Raw genomic sequence first — 22052 nt, 5'->3', positions numbered from 1 at the left:
AAGGTGTTTTCACTGTTACGAAGAAAGGCAGTGCACACCCTGAGCAGCCGCTGTCCCCCGGATTCTCGCCAGCATTGCTTAAACACGTTGCATTGAGCAGTCGTTTAAAAGATGAGTTCTAAGGTATCGGAAAAGCCTGAAAGAGCTCGTAAGGGTGTTACACTTAGCGTAAAACTAGACATAATTAAGTGTTTCGATTGTGGTGAACGAAGCAAGGACAAAGGGAGTTTGGCTTGTGGAAGCTGACGAAGATGATGTTGAAGAGGTTTTGGCATCCCATGACCAAGAACTGATAGATGAAGAGCTGATGCAATTGGAAGAGGAAAGAACAACAATCAAAACCGAATGCAGTAGCGAAAGTGAAGTCATCCAGGAACTGAACGTGAAGCAACTGCGTGAGATTTTCGCTGCAATGATAAAGTACGACTTTAATTTTGAAAGGGTACGTAGGTTTAGGGGATATTTGCAGGATGTTTTGAGTCCTTACAAAGAACTGTGTGATAGGAAAATGCTCGAAGCTCAGCAGTCAAGCAAGCCTTCCACATCAGCCACAGAGGACGACGAACCTCAACCTTCGACATCGACGCAGGCAATCATAGGAGAAGATGAGCTGCCTACCCTGATCGACGATGAGATGACACCCCCGTGACCCACCACCCCAACCCCTGGGCCCCAGACAGATACTGTACGGATTCGCGGAGAACGCAGCGGTAGCCGGGAGGCACACAGCACATCTTTAAGAAAAAAGCCGAAATAAACATGCTAATTAATTAGGTGCCGCCTAGCACGTAATTGTCGGCCCAGATCAGTGCCAATGCAATCGGCAATCGCCTCTGATCTGCGCCAACATTTACGTGCCAGGCAGCACCTAATTAATTAGCATGTTTATTTCGGCTTTTTTCTTAAAGATGTGCTGCGTGCCTCCCAGCTACCCCTGCGTGCTTCGCGGCAATGTATCAGTCGGCAGCCTGGAGGGTGGGGGCCACTGCACCACCCCGACCTGCGACGACTCAGTCTAACACACCATCATCAGTGTGCTCGATGTCTTCCCAATTCCCGTAAGTGATACTACACTGTACATACATTATTTCTACTTTTTATAGGCTGTGTATTTTTACGTGTTATTTGGTAGATTTGGCAGCTTCATAGTTTAAAGGTTACTGGAGTGCGCGTTTATGCCAACAGCGCTTGCGTGAGATTTTCGCTACAGAGATCTGTGCAGGCAATCGTTGTAGAGAAGTATTTCTACTTTATATAGGCTGTGTATTTATTATATCATTCCTGCTTTTGCTATATGTTACTGTTATTTTAAGTTTTATGTGTTATTTGGCATGATTTGGTAGGTTATTTTTGGGTCTGCGAACGCTCACAAAATTTTCCCATATACATAAATGGTAACTGCTTCTTCGCTTTACGACATTTTGGCTTACGAACCGTTTCATAGGAACGCTCTACCTTTGGAGGGTGGGGGAAACCTGTACTCAGTGACTTCGCCTCCACAGTTGTCTGTGGCAATAAATTTCACACATTCACCATCCTCTGACTAAAGAAATTCCTTCTCATCTCTGTTCTAAAGGGAAGCCCTTCTATTCTGAGGCTGTAATCTCTGATCCTAGACTCTCCCATTATGGGCAATATCCTCAGCATGTACACTTTATTAGGCCTTTCAATATTCAGAAGTTTCAATGAGATGTCCCCCACGCCTCTCATTCTTATAAGCTCTGGTGAGTACAGGCTCAGAGCTGTCAAACAGTCCTCATATGATAAGCCTTTCAATCCCAGAATCATTTTTGTGAACCTCCTTTAAGCCCTCTCCAATGTCTGCACATCTTTTCTTAGATAAAGGGCCCAAAACTGCTCACAATATTCCAAGTGAGGCCTCGCCAGTACCTTTTCAAGCCTCAACATTACTTCCTTGTTTTCATATTCTCGTCCTCTCGAAATGAATGGTAACATTGCATTTGCATTCCTCGTCACCGACTCAACCTGCAAATTAACCTTTAGGGAATACTGAACGAGGACTCCAAATCCTTTGCACCTCTGATTTTGGAATTTTCTCTCCATTTAGCAAATAGTCTACACTTTTATTTATTCTACCAAAGCGCATGACCATACACTTCCCAACACTATTCCATCTGCCATTTCTTTGTGCCTTCTCCTAATCTGTCTAAGTCCTTCTGCAGCCTCTCTGCTTCGTCAACACTACCTGCCCCTCTGCCTATCTTCTTATCATCGGTAAACTTGGCCCACAAAGCCATCAATTCAGTCATCCAAATCATTGATATATGATATAAAAAGGAGCTGACCCAACACAGACCCTGTAGAGCACCACTGATTACTGGCAGCCCTTTAGAATCAGAAAAGGCTTCCTTTATTCTCACTCTTTGCCTCCTGCCAATCAGCCAATGCTCTATCATGCTATTATCCTTCCTGTAATACCATGGGCTCTTAACTTATTAAGCAGCCTCATGTGGTAATTTGAAGGCCTTCTTAAATTCCAAGTACACATCATCCGCCGATTCTCCTTAGTCTACCGTGCTTGTTATTTCTTCAAAAAATTCCAACAGATTTTTCAGACAAGATTTTACCTTAAGGAAACCATGCTGACTTCAACTTATTTTATCATGTGCCTCCAAGTACACCAAAACCACATCCTTAGCAGTCAACTCCAACACCTTCTGAGCCATGGAGGTCAGACTAACCGGCCTATAATTTCCTTCCTTCTGCCTCTCTCCCTTCTTAAAGAGTGGAGTGACATTTGTAATTTTCCAGTCCTCCGGAACTATGTCAGAATCTATTGATTCTTGAAAGATCATTATTTTTTGCTTCCACAATCTTTCAGCCACCTTTTTTGGAACCCTGGGGTGTAGACCCATCTGGTCCAGGTGATTTATCTACCTTCAGACCTTTCAGTTTCTCAAGTACCTTCTCCCTAGTAATGGCAACTTCACTCACTTCTCCAGCATCATTTTCCAGCAGTCTGATATCCATTCTCTCCTTTCATTTACTCTTTATATATCTGAAGAAACTTCTGGTTTAATATTTTTGGCTAGCTTACCTTCATGTTCCATCTTCTCCCCAATTCCCTTCTGTTGGTTTTTAGAAGTTTCCCAATTCTCTAAATTCCCACAAATTTTGGTCTATTATACGTCATCTCTTTATTTTTTTATGTTGGCTTTGACTTCCCTTGTTAGCCACGGTTGCATCATCCTGCCTTTAGAATACTACTTCTGCTTCTGCTTTGGGATGTATCTATCCTGCGCCTTTTGAATTCCTCCGAGAAACTCCAGCTATTCTGTCATCATCCCTGATAGTATCCTCTTCCAATGAATTTTGGCCAGCTCCTCTCTCATGCCTGTGTAATTCCCTTTACTCCACTATAATACTGATACATCTGATTTTAGCTTCTCCTTCTCAAATTGCAGGGTGAATTCTATCATATTATGATCACTGACCCCTTAGGGTTCCTTTACTTTAAGCTCTGTAATCAATTCCAGTTCTTTCCAATTTAGAATAGCTGATCCCTAGTGGGCTCAATCATGAGCTACTTTAAAAAGATGTTCTACCAATGCAGCTAGCATAACACTTCACAGTGTCAGCTATCGGGGTTCAATTCCTGCCACTCTCAGTAAAGAGTTCATACATTCTCCCTGACACCGTATGGGTTTCCTCAGGGTGTTCCGGTTTCCTCCCACCATTCCAAATACATACTGGTGAGCAAGTTGTGGGCATGCTGTGTTGGTGCTAGAAGCATTGTGACACTTGCAGCCTGCATAAGTCCATCCTTGGACTGATGCAAATAACTGATTTCACTGTATGCTTCGATATAAATTATGAATTATACATTATAATTATGAATAATACATCAACATTTTATAGCCTCCTTTATTAGTATTCTATCCATAGGGAATTACTGGCTTTTTGCCTTCTTGTGAAAGCTGTGATGATGCTGGAATGAGATAAATGGGAGGAGAGTGTTGAGCCGAAGCCGTGTGGACCAGGACTGATGGCCTGTTTCAAAACTCTGAACATTTTATTATTGTTTGCAATACTAACTAAAACCAAGTCACTATTTAAACTCTTCTTCAAGATGCTGAAGCACAGTGCACAGATACAGTATAATTATTGTTAATGGGAAAATCGCAGTTCTCTTTCTCAGTGCACATCACTTGAAAGCATGACTCTTGCGCAGTAAATTTCAATCCCCTTGAAAAGCAACATCTACAGAGCCAATACTTGTATATTCCCAGCTGTTCAACTACTTTTCTTAACTGAACCCAGGGTAATTTCCACAAACTTGCTGGGTAGGATTGATGTGCATAAGTGCTGATTGCTCCCCAACCTATAGGCATAGCAGAACTTACACAACATACTGTGGTATATTTATTTTGCACCCCACCAGAGGAGTCAAGTTATTTTGTACATCAGCTGCTCAATAAGCATTTGTAAAATCTGCAAGATGAATATAAGTTGCAATATTTTTTTGTGGAAGAGTTACTTTTTAATTATTAAATAAGTAATATAAAACAAGTAGATACCTGTAGCAATATAATGCCAAAATACAATGGATTAAAATAAAATCTGACAAACTTCATCATAGTTTAGGATCTTCCAACTTGGTATCATTGAATTCATGAAAATGCTTACCGCAAGATCCTTGTGTTGGCTGTTGCCAATATTGTAAATAAAACAGTTTCAATAATCAATGACACCAGTTGAAAATCTGACTGGTTTCCTATTGATGAGACAAAATTCATATTTGTTGGTTTTCAAAATTAGCAGGCTACTTTTCACACCTGAGTGTCTCATTTTTACAAGACCCATGCAGGTATGCATCAGTCGCCTTAGTTTGAGATGTTAAACTACAGTTCTTTCAGGTTAATGAAAAATGTTCCAAGAATGGTGGGAGGAATTCCCTAATGACGACCAACATTTATGATTCAAGCAGCTTCCAAAATTAGATGATCTGTTCATGTATGTTGTGTGTAAATTAGATGTTTGTTTTCCTAAACCACAATTGGCTGCTCTTGGCAAGTAGTTAAGAGACTGCAAAGTGCTTTAGTGATGTTCAGAGGTCATGAAAGGTGTTGAACAAATGCAAGACAGCATATTCGCTGAGTTAGGGAAAGCGATGGTGGAGCTGAAGAAATACAAATGAACCTTAAGACTTTCAAAATGCAAAGTAACGTCTGTCAATGTGCCATGTTGAGGAGGTTTTGTAAATTGCAAATTGTAATTGGTAAATTGCTCTAAAAGACAGAAAGGGACATTAGAACAAGGCATCATTTGATTTGGAATTAGGATTCTTTTACTCGCTCTATAGGAGCTGGTTTCTCACAGGAATCTAATTCTGAGATCTTTTGCATACAAATTTTTGACTTCTACTGCAGACTTTGATCTGAGTATTTATGAACTAGGTTGCCACCGCTTGATAAAGCCACTGACAATGATACAAAGTTGGACCTCTGCCCATCCCTTGAAACAATAGTGTTATATCTGATCATTAGTGGAAGTGTCATAAGTTTCCTGCCTTCAACTAGTTTAGTTTAATTGTACTAAAGCTTATTTACATTTTTGCCAAAAATTTGGAGATTTATTTCATTTCATTTAAACTAAAGTTTGCCTTTTTTGCAAACAGGTTTCAATGATCAGGCAGGCAGCTAGAATGTCCATAAGCCTCCTTCAAAGACTCTGTAACTGACTCTTAATCCTAGAGAACAATGCAGGTCTCACTAACAATGTAGTCAACAATTTTGAGGGGTTTTGCACTCAGTTTGACCTTAATAATATTTTCAGTACAGAAGTTTAGGCAGTAGAGAACAATGGGCAAGTCAAAGTGATATGTATGGGAGTAATAAGATCAGTGACTGATCAAAAACTTAGGAGGAATACTCAAGTGATGCTAGCTTGTTATCTAAATAGGGGGATTGTATTTTCTATAACATTACTAAGGATGTACATTCCTGGTGGCTTATCAGTTGCTCCAAACTATAGGCTGGGCCCAATGTGTGAATTCTAAACCTATTGGGAAATGTAGGATTAGACAGGTCTTATGTTTTTGCCATGGGGGAGTGATTTCCTGCCCTGTGTCTGATCTGAACTGCAATTACATTTCCTGCCCTTCAAGATCAGATGCTTTTAGCATGAAAATGTCAATGGATGATTGAGTGGTGACACATCAACATCAGCAAAACTAAGAAATTGATTGTGGAAGGGGAAGTCAGAAGAACACACACCAATCCTCATTGAGGGGTCAATGGTGCAAAGGATAAGCAGCTTCAAGTTCCTTGGCAGCAACATCTCAGAGGATCTATCCTGGGCTCAGCATATCAATGCATGCAAGCAGCTATACTTCATTAGGAGTTTGAGGAGATTTGGTATGACACCAAAGACTTACAACTTTATATAGATGTAGATAGAGAGCATTCCACTTGCCTCACCACCTGGTATGGAGGCTCCAGTGTTTAGGATCAAAAAAGGCTGCAGAAGCTTGTAGACTCAGCCAGTTCCATCTTGAGCACAACCCTCCCTACCATCGAAGGGCATCTTCAAAAAGCGGTGCCACAAGAAGGCGCATCCATCATTAAGGACCATCTCCATCCAAGACATGTCCTCTTCTCATTACTACCATTGGGGAGGAGGTCCAGGAGCTTGAAGACCCACACTCAATATTTTAGTGAGAGCTTCTTCCCCTCTGCCATGAGATTTCTGAATGGTTTATGAACACATGAACACTACCTCACTATTCCTCTTTCACACTATCTGTCTATCTATATATTTATCTGTTTATTGACTTACAATACAGTACTGTGCAAAAGTCTTCATATAGAGCTAGGGTGCCTAAGACTTTTGCACAGCACTGTAATTTCTATGTCCTGTACTGTACTGCTGTCACAAAACAACAAATTTCATGACATTTGTCAGTAATAATAAACCTTATTCTGATTCTGATGGGGTTTGTCTCACTGCCTAAGTGAACTGAAGTACTGTTCATGGCATGTTATCACAGAGCCTTTTTATAACACCGATCAGGCTCAGCCTTATTACACATTCTTGTTTATCATTGCAAGCTTCCACGATTTACCGAAGTTCCTGGTCTTATCCCAACTGATTGATTCCCTTGGCAACTGTTTCATCCACTGTGGCTTTGATGACTTTATTGCTTTGTTAACAACTTTGTGTTCTTCATGTAACTGCAAGTAAAAGTTTGCATTTTTTTAACTAGGAGGCACCAACTGTATTGGGCATTCTGGAACTTAATTGTTCTCTGCTTTAGTTGTCTTTTTAATTGAATCTTTTGATGCTTGTTTTTGGTATGAAAACTTGATATGAATCAATCACAGGGGCCTCTTGTGTTCATTTGTCTTCAAATAGTAATCAAAGATCAATTTCACACCATAAAAAATATAAAGTGAAGTTTTGGTTATGCTACTTCTGTTGAGTTTCAATCAGAAAATTGTATGTCCTTTGAAGCTAAATGGATTTCTGTGTTTGTGTAGTGGTTTAGGTCAATTTTAATCAAGCTACTCATTTTGGAGATTTCATTCTCCTAAAACCAAATTTATCTTAAATACAGGTGTTCCCCGCTTTTTGAACATTCGCTTTATGAAACCTCACTGTTACAAAAGACCTACATTAGTACCCTGTTTTCACTTTCAGAAGGTGTTTTCACTGTTACGAAAAAAATTCTGTGCGCGATAAAAAATTCAGCACACAAAAAAATCAGCGTGTGCCCCGAGCAGCCGCTCTCCCCGGATTCGGAACGGCATTCTCGCCAGCATTGCTTTAACACGAGCCTGTGAGTAATCGTTTGCAAGGTGAGTTCTATGGCGTCGGAAAAGCCTGAAAGAGCTCGTAAGGGTGTTACACTTAGCATAAAACTAGACATAATTAAGCGTTGCGATCGTGGTGAATGAAGCAAGGACAAAATGAGTTTGGCTCGTGGAAGCTGGTGAAGATGATGTTGAAGAGGTTTTGGCATCCCATGACCAAGAACTGATAGATGAAGAGCTGATGCAATTGGAAGAGGAAAGAATAACAATCGAAACCAAATGAGTAATGATAAAGTACGACTTTAATTTTGAAGGGTACGTAGGTTTAAGGGATATTTGCAAGATTCTTTGAGTCCTTACAAAGAACTGTATGATAGACAAATGCGCGAGGCTCAGCAGTCAAGCAAGCCTTCCACATCAGCCACAGCAGACGACGAACCTCGACCTTCGACATCGAGGCAGGCAGTCATAGGCGAAGATGAGCTGCCTGCCCTGGTCGACGATGAGATGACACCCCCATGTCCTACCGCCCGAACACCTGGGCCGTGGACAGATACTGTAACGATTCGCAGAGAATGCAGCGGTAGCCAGGAGGCACACAGCACATCTTTAAGAAAAAAGCCGAAATAAACATACTAATTAATTAGGTGCCGCCTAGCACGTAATTGTCGGCCCAGATCAGAGGTGATGCAACTGTACTGATCTGGGCCAACAATTACGTGTCGGGCGGCACATAATTAATTAGCATGTTTATTTCGGCTTTTTTCTTAAAGATGTGCTGGGTGCGTCCTGGCTACCGCTGGACCCCTGCGTGCTTCGCGGCAATGTATCAGTTGGTGGTCCGGAGGGTAGGGGCCTCTGCACCACCCAAACTCCGACTCAGCCTAACACACCATCATCATTGTGCTCTGCGCTGTCCCGATTCCGGTAACTGTACATACATTATTTGTACTTTATATCAGCTGTGTATTTTTATGTGTTATTTGGTATGATTTGGCAGCTTCATAGTTTAAAGATTACTGGAGAGCGCTTGCGCCGTGTTTTTGCCAACAGCGCTTGCGTGAGACTTTCTGCCGACGGCGCTTGCGTGAGATTTTCTGCCGACGGTGCTTGTGTGAGATTTTCGCTACGAAGATATGGATCACTCAGTTGGAGTCTGGAGTACTAGAACTAAGAAAGTTTTATTAAAGAAACAAGCAACACAGTAATCGAAAGGATAATAAATGCAACAATTCAACAATGATAACCACACATGTGCACAGAATTAAGATAACAGCATCAATCAAGCTCTATCGTTGTCTAGGGGTAAATGACCAATTTCAAAATGACTCAAAGTTCAGTCCAGTTTGTAGTTCAGTTCGCAGTAATCGTTGCCATGGCGATGGACAAGGTGGGGGGAGAGAGACAGAATAGGAACAACTGATCATTCAGAACGGCTTCACTCACAGACCAGCGGGATGGCTCACAAACAGCTTTTGGGCAGGTCCTTGGTGATGTCACCTGAGGTCACCGACTGTGACCCCTCCTCCAGATGCGGTCGATCCTCTGCAGTGAACCCGGCACCCAGGCAAGGGCGGACACACACCGGGTTCCCGCTGATCGTACCTTTCCACCCACTCGTGAGAAGCGTCCCGCTTCCAGGGTCTCGTTACCTCGGGTGGCGTGTGTGTCTGTCTTAGCGAACCTGTCCCTTTTTATCCCCCTGCTGGGGTATCGCCTGTCCATCACTTCAAACAGTTCAGGGTTCAAAGGGGGGGAGCCGCTCCAGACAGCTCTTCCTCCCACATCCCTTCATTACACATCTCCAGACGCTGCTCCATTGTTCCTTATCTCTCCTTCCCCTGAGGGCAGGTGGCAGACCAACTGCTGATGCCACTGATGCTAGCCCAGGCCAGCAAACATCTTAATTTTATGTGTATTCTCGTAACACTTCCCCCCTTTAAGGATTTTTACCGGGAGGTAAAAATTACAAACATGACTACATTATCTGATACATACACAATATACATCTTTAACAGTTATTTAGCTAATATAGAGAATTTGAAGCTGTCAACACCTTGACAGACAGTCATCACATTTTCTGTTCCTTTTACACGTGTTATTAATAATCCCTTAGACCAGGCTCCAACTCAGCAAACTTCATAGTGGCCAAAAACACTGATGAATTGCGACCAATGTAACCTCTCATTTGGTTTTGTCCCGGACCACAACAACAAGGGTCGTCCCATTCCGACTCAATTTTCCCTCGCAGGGGCTTAGTAGGAGGGGGATGGGTATTGACCGCAGAGTTATTGCAAAACTTCCTGCAGTACCCCACCATCTCCAAAAGCCTTCTGAGGGCCCTCTTGTCTGTCGGGGTTGGGAGGTCAGCGATAGCCTGCACTGTAGCTTGCATCACTGCCAGCTGCCCCTGTGTCACCACAATTCCCAGGTAAGTGACATTCGTGTGGCCGAATTCATTTTTTTCCAAGGTTCACTATCAAGCTGGCTTCAGACAGCCGTGTTAAATTGCCAATACACACCTCTGTGTTCATCAGCCCTTTAGTCACTGAATTACTCAAAAAATATGGGTGTTGTTTACTTGGCCGCCCTATTGTAACAGACATAACCCAACGTCCCAGTTCTTTGCATTTCCTCGGGACAATCAAACACATGGGTGCGAGTCGTTTAATTACTCCTTCGGGGATTAAGGGAGAGACCTTATCAGTAGACCTGGCCAAAACAATAGCCTTCTCCCATCTGACCGATCCCATCCTAATCTTTTCAAAATGGTTTTTTCCTCTTATCAAGGGGCCCCTAGCTTCATTGATTTCCACGCTAACACCGACTAGGTTTGTTAGCATATCAAAAGCCGGTGACCGTCTCAGTTCGCGTCGGTCATGATCAATAACATTCTTCCCCCTGGGCAGCCGGTAAATCTCTTTCATGATTCCACCAACTGTTTCCTCCAGCACCGCAAAATGTCCAACGGGGGGTACCTCGTGGGCCATGTTAAAAACCTCATCCCCGTAACTCTTTTGCACCACCCCCCACTCCTCATCTGCGGATGCTGTACTTGATTTCCCTTTCTTCCTTAGCACTTCCTCATCCGCACAATAGCTTGTCAAGGCTGTGTCAGAGAGAGCGGTCTCGGCAAAAACCATCAGCCCCTCGTCTCGCTCCTGCGTCTGCACAAATTCTTTCCTGGCTACTGCTACGTCCGTCCCAGCTCCCTCACTACCTCTTATCTCACTACACCCTGTCTCATACAAGGTTGGCAGAAATGTTTCAGCCAAATTCACCATCGCGGGCGGGGCCTCCATGCTGGCAGGCTGACCCGTCAATCTCACGACTGGGAACACGATCCCTCCGGCGATGTCATTACCGAGCAAGACTTCCACGTCTTTCATCGGTAATTCGGACCTCACCCCAATCGTGACTAGTCCAGAGACCAGGTTGCTCTGTAAGTGTATCTGGTGCAAAGGGACTGACTCTGTCCCTCCCCCAATACCTTTGACCTCTACCTCCCCAGTCTGGGTCTCTGAGCTAAACTCTAATACACTCTTCAGTATTAGTGACTGACACGCTCCCGTGTCTCTCCAGATCCGCACTGGAACTGGTTTTAACCTCTTTTTCACTGACACCAGTCCGGCCGAGATAAACCTCTCGCGCCCTTCCTGGACTTTTTCAGACCTGTCCTTCCCTAGCGGTTCGCTTAACAGCTCAATACAGCCATTCCAAATTTCCGCTTTTCCTTTCCCCGTCTCCTTTCTTGGGGCAAAGCACCTGGACGCAAAGTGTCCGACTTTCCCACAATTATAACAGACGACCCCAGGAGACTTCCTACCAGGCTGCTCCCGGTCTACCTTATCCTTTTCACTAGTCCCCGGCTTACTTTCTGACTTTTCCGGCGGACTCTCCCCGCCGTCCTGACTACCCTTCTGGTAGCCTTTACTCGGGGCAACCTTCATTTTATGCGTCAACGCATACTCATCCGCTAACTTAGCAGTTGCGGCTAACGTGGCTGCCTCTTTCTCATCGAGGTAGGGTCTCATACCCTCAGGGACACAACCTTTAAACTGCTCAATCAGAATCAGCTGCAGCAGTCTGTCATAATCCCCCTCTACCCCTTTCGAGGCGCACCAACGCTCACAATATGTTTGCATCTCACTAGCAAACTCCAAATACGTGCGGTCCCACCGCTTCCTCGCATTCCGGAACCTCTGCCGGTATGCCTCCGGGACCAACTCATAAGTCCTGAGGATGGCCTCCTTCACCACCTCATACTTCTGGGCATCTTCCGGGGATAAAGCGGAGTAAGCTTGTTGGGCTTTCCCTTTCAGTACACTCTGAAGTAAAACAACCCACTTATCCCTCGGCCATTCCTGACTTATAGCCACCTTTTCGAAGTGGAGAAAGTACCGATCCACATCGGTATCGTCAAATGGGGGAACCAGCCTAACCTCCTGGGTCGCCCGGAACCCTCCACCTTGGTTCGGCACGAGCCCCTGCTCGGCCCTTATCTTTAACTTCTCCAGCTCAAATTCCCTTTCCCTCTGTTTCTCCTCTCTCTCCAACTGTCTGTCCCTCTCTCTCTCTTGCCTTTCTACCTCTCTCTCCTGCCTTTCTAACTGCTTCTCTTCGTGTTCTAACTGCCGTACCCAGAACTCGTGCTCGAGTCTCAGTTTTTCAAACTGTACCTGTACCGCGTCTCCAGCAGGTTTTCCAATAGACACCTCCCCCAGCTCACCTTGGGGAAACACACCTTTAGATACATAGTGCTCTACAATAGCTCTGTGTATCTCCTCTCTCCTCATTGTCGACTTCACCTTAGCAAGATTCACCCGTTTTGCCACAGCTATCAATTCCGATTTCCTGGCATCCTCTAATGCCTCCAAGGTCGGCGCCTTTATAAATTCCTCAACCTCCATTTCTGCTGTTTGTCTTTTCTTTCTTTCGGGAATTTTAACCCAATCAATTTACTCCGTCCCAAATTTAGCGTTCAAAATCGCGGACGAGAACCCCACTTATGTTACGTACCCCGTAACTGGGTTGCCAAACCAGCAGAAATGGATCACTCAGTTGGAGTCTGGAGTACTAGAACTAAGAAAGTTTTATTAAAGAAACAAGCAACACAGTAATCGAAAGGATAATAAATGCAACAATTCAACAATGATAACCACACATGTGCACAGAATTAAGATAACAGCATCAATCAAGCTCTATCGTTGTCTAGGGGTAAATGACCAATTTCAAAATGACTCAAAGTTCAGTCCAGTTTGTAGTTCAGTTCGCAGTAATCGTTGCCATGGCGATGGACAAGGTGGGGGGAGAGAGACAGAATAGGAACAACTGATCATTCAGAACGGCTTCACTCACAGACCAGCGGGATGGCTCACAAACAGCTTTTGGGCAGGTCCTTGGTGATGTCACCTGAGGTCACCGACTGTGACCCCTCCTCCAGATGCGGTCGATCCTCTGCAGTGAACCCGGCACCCAGGCAAGGGCGGACACACACCGGGTTCCCGCTGATCGTACCTTTCCACCCACTCGTGAGAAGCGTCCCGCTTCCAGGGTCTCGTTACCTCGGGTGGCGTGTGTGTCTGTCTTAGCGAACCTGTCCCTTTTTATCCCCCTGCTGGGGTATCGCCTGTCCATCACTTCAAACAGTTCAGGGTTCAAAGGGGGGGAGCCGCTCCAGACAGCTCTTCCTCCCACATCCCTTCATTACACATCTCCAGACGCTGCTCCATTGTTCCTTATCTCTCCTTCCCCTGAGGGCAGGTGGCAGACCAACTGCTGATGCCACTGATGCTAGCCCAGGCCAGCAAACATCTTAATTTTATGTGTATTCTCGTAACACTGTACATACATTATTTGTACTTTATATCAGCTGTGTATTTTTATGTGTTATTTGGTATGATTTGGCAGCTTCATAGTTTAAAGATTACTGGAGAGCGCTTGCGCCGTGTTTTTGCCAACAGCGCTTGCGTGAGACTTTCTGCCGACGGCGCTTGCGTGAGATTTTCTGCCGACGGTGCTTGTGTGAGATTTTCGCTACGGAGATCTGTGCCGGCAATGATTGTGGAAAAGTATTTCTACTTTATATAGGCTGTGTATTTATCATATCATTCCTGCGATTACTATATGTTACTGTTATTTTAGGTTCTATGTGTTATTGGGCATGATTTGGTAGGTTATTTTTGGATCTACAAATGCTCACAAAATTTTCCCATATAAATAAACGGTAATTGCTTCTTCGCTTTACGACATTTTGGCTTACGAACCATTTCATAGGAACACTGTACCTTTGAATGGCAGGGGAAACCTGTAATTCAAAAGCACAGCATGACAGATGTTCGAGATCTGAAATGTAGAAGAATGATGGAAATAGACAAAATTTCTGGAGAAAGAGGTAACATTTTAGGTCACTGATGAAAGGTCATTGACATTGAAAATGTTAGCTGTTTTTCTCTCTCTGGATGCTGCCTGTCATGCTGAGTATTTCCAGTATTTTCATTGTTATTATAAATTTATGAACTAAATGAAAATATAGAAACCAGGGAAGGTCATTCAGCTTTATTTATCTTGCTTTATCTTTAAGTGGTAACGTGACAGATTCCAAAGAATTTTCAATCATATCTTTCTCTGGCATCATTTGCAAATATCTGCTCCTTCCTAGCTCAGGAATTTGCCATATCATCTTTAAACAGAGATAGATTGCAGTCATTTCTCGGTTATCACTTAATAAGTCCCACGTAGTACCAGTAATATTCTAGCAAACACCTTGCACCAAATGTGATTATATTATCTATCAGCTTAATGGCTTTGACACTTATTTGACTTGCATGAGTTTTGTGTGCAAGTGATATTTGAGTGACATTCAGTTGTAGTTCAAGTAAAGTGATAAAGCGGACTGATAAAAATCGCAAATATCATGTCTGAGAGGATAACTGGAGAAAGAGTGGGGCTGATTAGGGACCAAAATGGCAGTCTCAACCTGGAACCAGAAGACAAAGCTGAGGTTGTAAGTGAATGCTTGTCATTTGTTTGCACCATGGAGAAGATATTGTAGATGGAGAATTTAGAAAAGGTATAGAGGAATTCTAGAACAAACTACGATGGAAAGAATGAAGGTCTTAGATGCATGACTGGGTTTAAAGGCGGTAAATTGTGAAAAACGGGAGTTATATACTTAGGCCATTTTAGAAGATTCTGGGACTCTGACAGGGATTTTCAAATCTTCTCTGGCCATAGGTGAGGTGCCAGATGATTGGAAAACTGCAAATATGGTTACTAAGCCTTTTCATGAAGGTCCCATGTGGGAGACAACTCCAGAAGATAAAAATCCATGAGATCCATGGTAATTTGGCAAACTAGATCAGATACTAGCTTAGAAAAGAAGATGGGAGTAAACCTCTTGGCCCTGTACTTGGCTTAGTAACAGTAGAGGATGATGTTTAAGAACTGCATTTGCTATTGGAAGCTGCAACCTGCGGTGTACTAGAAGGATAGGTACTAGGACCTTAATTACCTTTTTATATTTATTAATGATCTGGATGTGAATTTAAGGCATAGGATTAATATGCAAATAAAAAGATAGGTGACATAATGTGCAGTGCCTCCAGAAGACAGCATCCATCACTAAAGACCCTCACCATCTGGGAAATGCTCCCCCTGCCTCACTACCATCGGGAGGAGGTATAGAAGCCTGAAGACCCACACTCAAATGTTTTGAAAACACCGTCTTCCCCTCTGCCATCAGATTTCTGAACTGTCCATGAACACTACCTCATTATTCATCTTTGGAATATTTATGTCTGCATTGTACTGCTACCTCAAAACAAATTTCATTGAGTAAGTCAGTGATAATAAATCTGATTCTGACATTCACTGTTATCTCTCAGCTGCTTGATTTGATTTCCTCACTTTTGCTAAGTTTTCTGTATTTGACCGTTTTGGCCTCTAGCCAAATTTCATAACTGCTGCCCTCCTATTTCCTCCCTCCTTCCAGCCATCTATTTGAAAAGCTAAAGCATGAAAAGAATAATTGTTTGAAATTCCAGTGAAGTGCAAAGTGTGTGGAAAAGCTTGTTGAGTCCTAAAGAGAGGTTCAGGTAAAAGACTTCCATTGACAGCTTCAGCATCTTCTCAGAAACAATAGTCCTGAGAGCACCATACTTTAGTAAAGAACAATCAAAAAACTCGCAAACTTTGTTTCTCTTCCACAAATGCTGCTGGACCTGCTGAGTTTCTAGTTTCTCTTTTTATTTCATAATACCTTGATACCATATGTTGACAGTAACCCAGCTGCTTCACTGTTCAAGGTCACAGCAGAAGCCAGGCAGATAAAGAGCAGCAGTAACCAGAAAAGTAATGAAAAACAGTCAGTGTCATGGAAGGAATCTCTAACTGCTTCAGGAAATTGGCTAGAAGATTCTGACTGTGAGATCACTGCTGAAGTGTTCCAGATCAGCTTATCTCTAACCTAACATGAATGTGGGGATACATTTATAATGTTTGCTTCCGTGAGCTTTTTACAACCAGTATGATATAATGTGCATTCTTTAGTTACTATCAATAAAGTTTAATTTTCTTCTTGCCATGGAGAGTTGCCAGGTTTTTACTGGGACCCTTGTGACCTGTTGAAAGATCTTTGCATTTCTACAGGAGCCTGTTTAAAATAGTTTATTATCGTAGTAAATCTGTCATCATTTGCTTCAGATTATTGCTCTGGCTGATGCCATGGAGGAGAACCAGGCCAACCTATACCAAGCCTTCACCAGGGTGAAGAGTGCCACACAGCTGACAGTCCTGTTGATTGGTCTGTGGCAGAATTTGAGTAGAGATCAGATGGCCATCCTGGAAGCTGCATTTCTACCCCTGACCCAGGACAGCCAGGAACTGGTGAGTGTTTTGTCCTGCAAGGAAAGTAATACGCTGTTCCAGAAACACTACACACTGTGCTTGGGCTTTCTAATCTCTGCCAGTGCTTACTCCAGTAATATTCATTCAGTATTCCAGTTTCTGGATGCCGATGTTGAGATATCTTTTTATATTGAAGGAATTAAATTAATGTCAGTTGTTTATGCTGGGAGTCTAACCCACATCCACATCCATCCAAAATAAAATCCAGAGGTAGACCTGTTCTCTGCACATGAAGCCTCAGAACTCATTCAGTGCACTAACAGCTATGATTTAAAGAAGTATCCACGTACGCATCTCAACCACTTTCTCTGGCAGATCATTCCAATTACTCTGTAGTTTTTGTGTAAAGAAGCTACCTCTCATGTCTCTTTTAAATCTTTCCCACCTTGTATCTATGGCCTCTAGTTTTGGAGTCCCCACACTGGGGAAAAGACTAGGACAATCTAACTTTTTCATACCCCTTATGAATTTAAAAGCTTCTGAGGTCACACCTCATTTTCCTATGCTCCAAGAAACATAGATCCAGTGTGGCCAACCTCTCCCTATAACTCAGGCCCTCTAGTCTAGGCAGCATCCTTTCCTGCACCCTCTCCAACTTGAAAATATCTTTCTTTTAACAGGTGACAAAAGCTATATGTCATGTTTTAAGGCTTATATAACTGCAATATAATGTGCCAGCTCCTAAATTCATTGCCCTAACTGGTGGAGGTCAGCATGCTTAATGCCTTCTTCACCACTCTGTCTAATTCCTCGGCCACTTTCAGCAAATCTTGTATTCCAGGTGCTTCTGTTCCATGACACTCATCAATGCCTTGTATAAATCCTGTCCTGATTTGATTGTCCAAAATGCATCACCTCACACTTTTCTAAGTTGAAATGCATTTGCCATTTCTCAGCCCACCTCCCTAAATGATGAAGATCTCTTGGTAATTTATTGTAACCTTGTTCACTATCAACAAGTCCATATAATTTAGTTTCATTGACTAAACTCACTGATCATGCTATGTATATTCATGTACAAGTTATTTACATAAATAATGACTAACAGAGATTCCAATGGTGACACCTGTGGCACCTCATTTGTCACAGGCCTCCAGTTTAGAGAATCAACCTACAGCCATTACTCTCTGCTTCCTATCATTGAGCTAATTGTGAATCTATCTCAGTAGCTCCTCCTGAATCCCCTGTAACCTAACCCTTTAGATCAGCCTGCCATGTGAGACTTTGTCAAAAGTCATACTAGAGTTCTTATAAACATCATCAACTGTCCTCCCTTCACCTATCCCATCATTAGTTCTTCAAAGATCTCCAAAAGATTTGTCAAACGTGACCTCCCATGCATAAAACTGCACTGGCTATTCCTCATCAGACTTTGACTATCCAACTGACGATAGATCTTATCCCTCAGAGTTCCCTCCAGTAACTTAACTACAAGTGAAGTTAGGTTTAGTGGTAATTAGTTCCCTGGCCTGTCCTTGCTACCCTTCTTAAATGATGGAACAACATGAGCCACCCTCTAGTTACCTGTGGCTAACAAAGAAGCAAATATTTCAAAAAGGACCTCTGCAATTACGTTCCTGACCTCCCACAAGGTCCAGGAGTGTACTTGGTCAGGCCCTGGGAATTTGCCCACCTCAATGTGTTTCATGTTCCAAGATTTCACTACCTATTACCTTCATTTCTCTGGCATCCATGATATCCTCCTTAGTAAATACCAAGGGGAAATGGACTTTAAAAATATCAGCCATTTCTTGCGGCTCCACACAGTGGAAGTCCTGATGGTCTTTAATAGGGCCCAGTCTCTCTTTAGTTATTCTTTTTCTTGTTAATATGACAGAAAAACCTCTTGGAATTATCTTTAACCCTTTCCACTAATTTCATCTCATACCCTCTTTTTGCCCTCCTGATTTCTGTCCTAAATGTGCTCTTAAACTTTATTTTCATCGACAGATTCATTTGTACCCAGCTGTCTAAAAGTAATGTAGATTTCCTTGTTTTCCTTGACCAGAGCCTCTATATCTCTTATAGCAAGGGTTGGCTGAACTTGGTATCTCCACCCTTCACCTCAAGAAGATACCCTGGACTCTGAAAAGTCCCTTTTCAAAGCTTCCAACTTACCAATTGTCCCTTTGCCTTTATAATTAGAGTCACGTAGTCGACGCCAACTAGATCCTGTCTAATGACCTCAAAGTTGGTCTGTGGACTTGTTCTACCTTTTTCATAGCTATTTTAAAACTAATAGAATTGTGGATCCAAAGTGCTCTCCAACTGCCATTTTAAGTTACTTGCCCCACCTCATTCCCTAAGAGGAGGTCCAGTATTGCTCCTTCTCATGTAGGTTCCTTTATATATTGCATGGGGAAACTGTCTTGGACACACCACACAAATACCACCTCCTCCAGGCAGTTGGTACTCTGGGTAGCCCAATCTATACTGGGTTAATTGAAATCTCTCACTAGCACTACACTATTATTCTCACAACTATGTGCAATTTCTCAACACCTCTGCTACTCAAATTCCCACTGACCATTGCAGAGTCTAATATATCCCTAGCAAGGTGACTATCCCTTCTCATTTTTAACTTCTGCCCAACTGGCCTTGTTAGGTGATCCCTCAAGAGAATCTTCACTAAACACTGCTGTTACATCCTCCTTTATTAAAAAGGCAACACTCCCTCCAGTCCTACCCATACCTCTGACATGCCTAAAGCATCAGGATCCTGGAACATTGAACTGCCAGTCCTGTCCTTCTCTCAGCCATGTTTCTGTTATGGCTACAATATCCTATTCCCTGGAGGCAATCCAGGCCCTCAGTTAACTGCCTTACTTGTAGTGCTATGTGCATTGAAATAGATGCAATTTAAACCATTGGCGTTATCTGCTGTTTTACTGTAAGCATGGCTATCCTGATTGCTAGGCGTGCACACGTTGATTTCTGCACGTACCCCTGTATTCTCAATGAGTTTGTTCCCTCGAGTCCCATTCTCCTGGTGGCAAAAGCAAATGCCCCCGCTAGGGTATTGGTTTCCTTTGGTTCCATTACAACCTGTACCTTTTGTACAGATCGCCTCTACCCCAGAAGAGACCCCAGTGATTCAAGAGCCTGAAAATTTGCACCAACTCTTCAGTCATTGAATCATCTGGCCTATCTTTCTAGTCCTGGGCTCACATACTCCTGATAACATGTGGTATCAGGAGTAACCTAGAGATCATCACCCTTGACATCCTGCATTTTAATTTCTTACCTATCTTCCCCTATTCATTCCACAGGACCTCATCCCTTGTTATGCCTATGTTGTTTGTATCAACATGTGCAATGACCTCTGGCTGTTCACCCTCCCCCTTGAGAAAATTTTTGCAGCTGCTCAGAGATATCCTTGGCTTGAACATTGGGAAGCAACACACAGTCCTACTGTTTGTCCTCCTAACTATCAAGTCTCATATCATAATTGGTGTTCCTGACGTTACCGTTCCCTGCTGAGCCTCAGAGCCGCACAAAGTCACAGGAGAACCCCGCACAGACTGCCTACTTGCTTTACCCATTTATCTGAAACCTGTACCTTGGGTGTGACGTCCTCAGTAAAAGTATCATCAGTGAAGCTCTCAGCTTCCTGGATGATTCTACCTATATCTAACTCCAGCTCACGTTCCTTGAACTGGTCTGTCAGGAACTGCATCTGTGTGCACTTCCAATAGATGTAGTAGCAGGGAGACCATGAGGTACCCTGACACGAGGAAATCTGTAGATGCTGGAAATTCAAGCAACACACCCAAAATGCTGGTGGAACGCAGCAGGCCAGACAGCATCCATAGGGACGTGGGACGTGGAATCCCATTCTGATATGTCTATCCATGGCCTCCTCTACTGTCAAGATGAAGCCACACTCAGGTTGGAAGAACAACACCTTATATTCCGTCTGGGTAGGCTCCAACCTGATGGCATGAACATTGACTTCTCCAACTTCCGTTAATGCCCCTCCTCCCGTTCTTATCCCATCCCTTATTTATTTATTTACGTATTATTTTTCCCTTGTTTTTCTCTCTCTCTCTCTTTTCTCTCTTTTTTCTCTCTCTGTCCCTCTCACAATAACTCCTTGCCTGCTCTCCACCTTCCTCTGGCACTCCCCTCCCCCTTTCTTTCTCTCTGGGCCTCCCGTCCCATGATCCTCCCTTCTCCAACTCTGTATCCCTTTCGCCAATCAACTTTCCGGCTCTTAGCTCTATCCTTCCCCCTCCTGTCTTCTCCTATCATTCTGGATCTCCCCCTCCCCCTCCCACTTTCAAATGTCTTACTATCTCTTCTTTAAGTTAGTCCTGACGAAGGGTCTCGGCCCAAAATGTCGACTGTGCTTCTTCCTATGGATGAGGTACCCTGATTTTCTACATCTTGCAGGATGAGCATTCCACTCGTCTACCATCCTGCCTAAATCAAGGACTAAGGATCAACAACAAAAAAAAACGTTACTTGGCCTTACCTTTGCCTCTCACTGAAGTTCCTTTGTTTTTAAAAGGGTTCTCTCACTCCCCACATCTGGCTATTAACTTAACCACTTCACACCAAAGCCTCAGCTCTCCACTGCAATAATGGCTACACAAAAATGGCCACTCTGGTTGACCCCAATTTATTTTGATTGTTGCTGTCAGTTAGCTAGTAAACAGTCTTGTTAAGTGAAACTCACCAGCAAACCTTGAGGCCTATTTTAAATGCTTGTGCCTCTTAATCGAAGTCCCGTCTCTTGGTATGTGAAATTTACCAGCAAGTCCTGAGACCTACTTCTTTTAAGCACTCACACCCATTGTTCCTTCCTGTAATATGTGAAGCTCACCAGCAGTCCTGAGACCTACCACTTTTAAACACCTCTCGTTTCAAATCCTATTGCCTCCCTGTACTCTGTCTGAATCTACTTTTGTACAGATTACAACCCTCACAAACACAACAAGCTGGGAAGGAAGATTACTTTTATGTACAATTTTCTTTCTTTCTAAAATCCTTTGTATTTTTACAATGGAAGGATGTGAACAGCTATCAACTTGATCAAGGCTGTTATCTTCAATTCCATTAGTGAGAATTGAGGTAATGTGTAAAATATTAACAAAGTTTGAAATAATAATTACATAATTTAATGTTTTCATCACTTTTGCAAACTTGTCATCTCAGAGTGAGTGACTGGAATGTTGGAGTGCAGTGATATTGTGAGTGGTAACATAATTCCCAACTTCAGTGAGAAGCCTGGGGGAGCCAGAGTACAAAGTAAATGGCAGGATACTTGATAGTGTGGAGGAGCAGAGGGATCTGGGGGTACATGTCCACAGATCCCTGAAAGTTGCCTCACAGGTGGATAGGGTAGTTAAGAAAGCTTATGGGGTGTTAGCT

General features: G+C 43.1%; 1 protein-coding gene across 3 annotated transcripts in view; it reads left to right on the top strand.

The window, feature by feature from the left end:
• Positions 1-22052, top strand: part of bbs9 (Bardet-Biedl syndrome 9) — a 389410-nt gene that overhangs the window by 240982 nt on the left and 126376 nt on the right. For all 3 annotated transcript variants that reach the window (XM_063039451.1, XM_063039528.1, XM_063039590.1), the window contains exon 20: positions 16476-16658. In XM_063039451.1, coding sequence (XP_062895521.1) covers positions 16476-16658 — 183 coding nt within the window. The remainder of the gene's footprint in view (positions 1-16475; positions 16659-22052) is intronic.

Source organism: Mobula hypostoma, chromosome 1 (assembly GCF_963921235.1).
Source record: "Mobula hypostoma chromosome 1, sMobHyp1.1, whole genome shotgun sequence".
NCBI classification, from domain to species: Eukaryota; Metazoa; Chordata; class Chondrichthyes; order Myliobatiformes; family Myliobatidae; genus Mobula; species Mobula hypostoma.
This window is presented reverse-complemented; position numbering and strand designations above follow the sequence as displayed.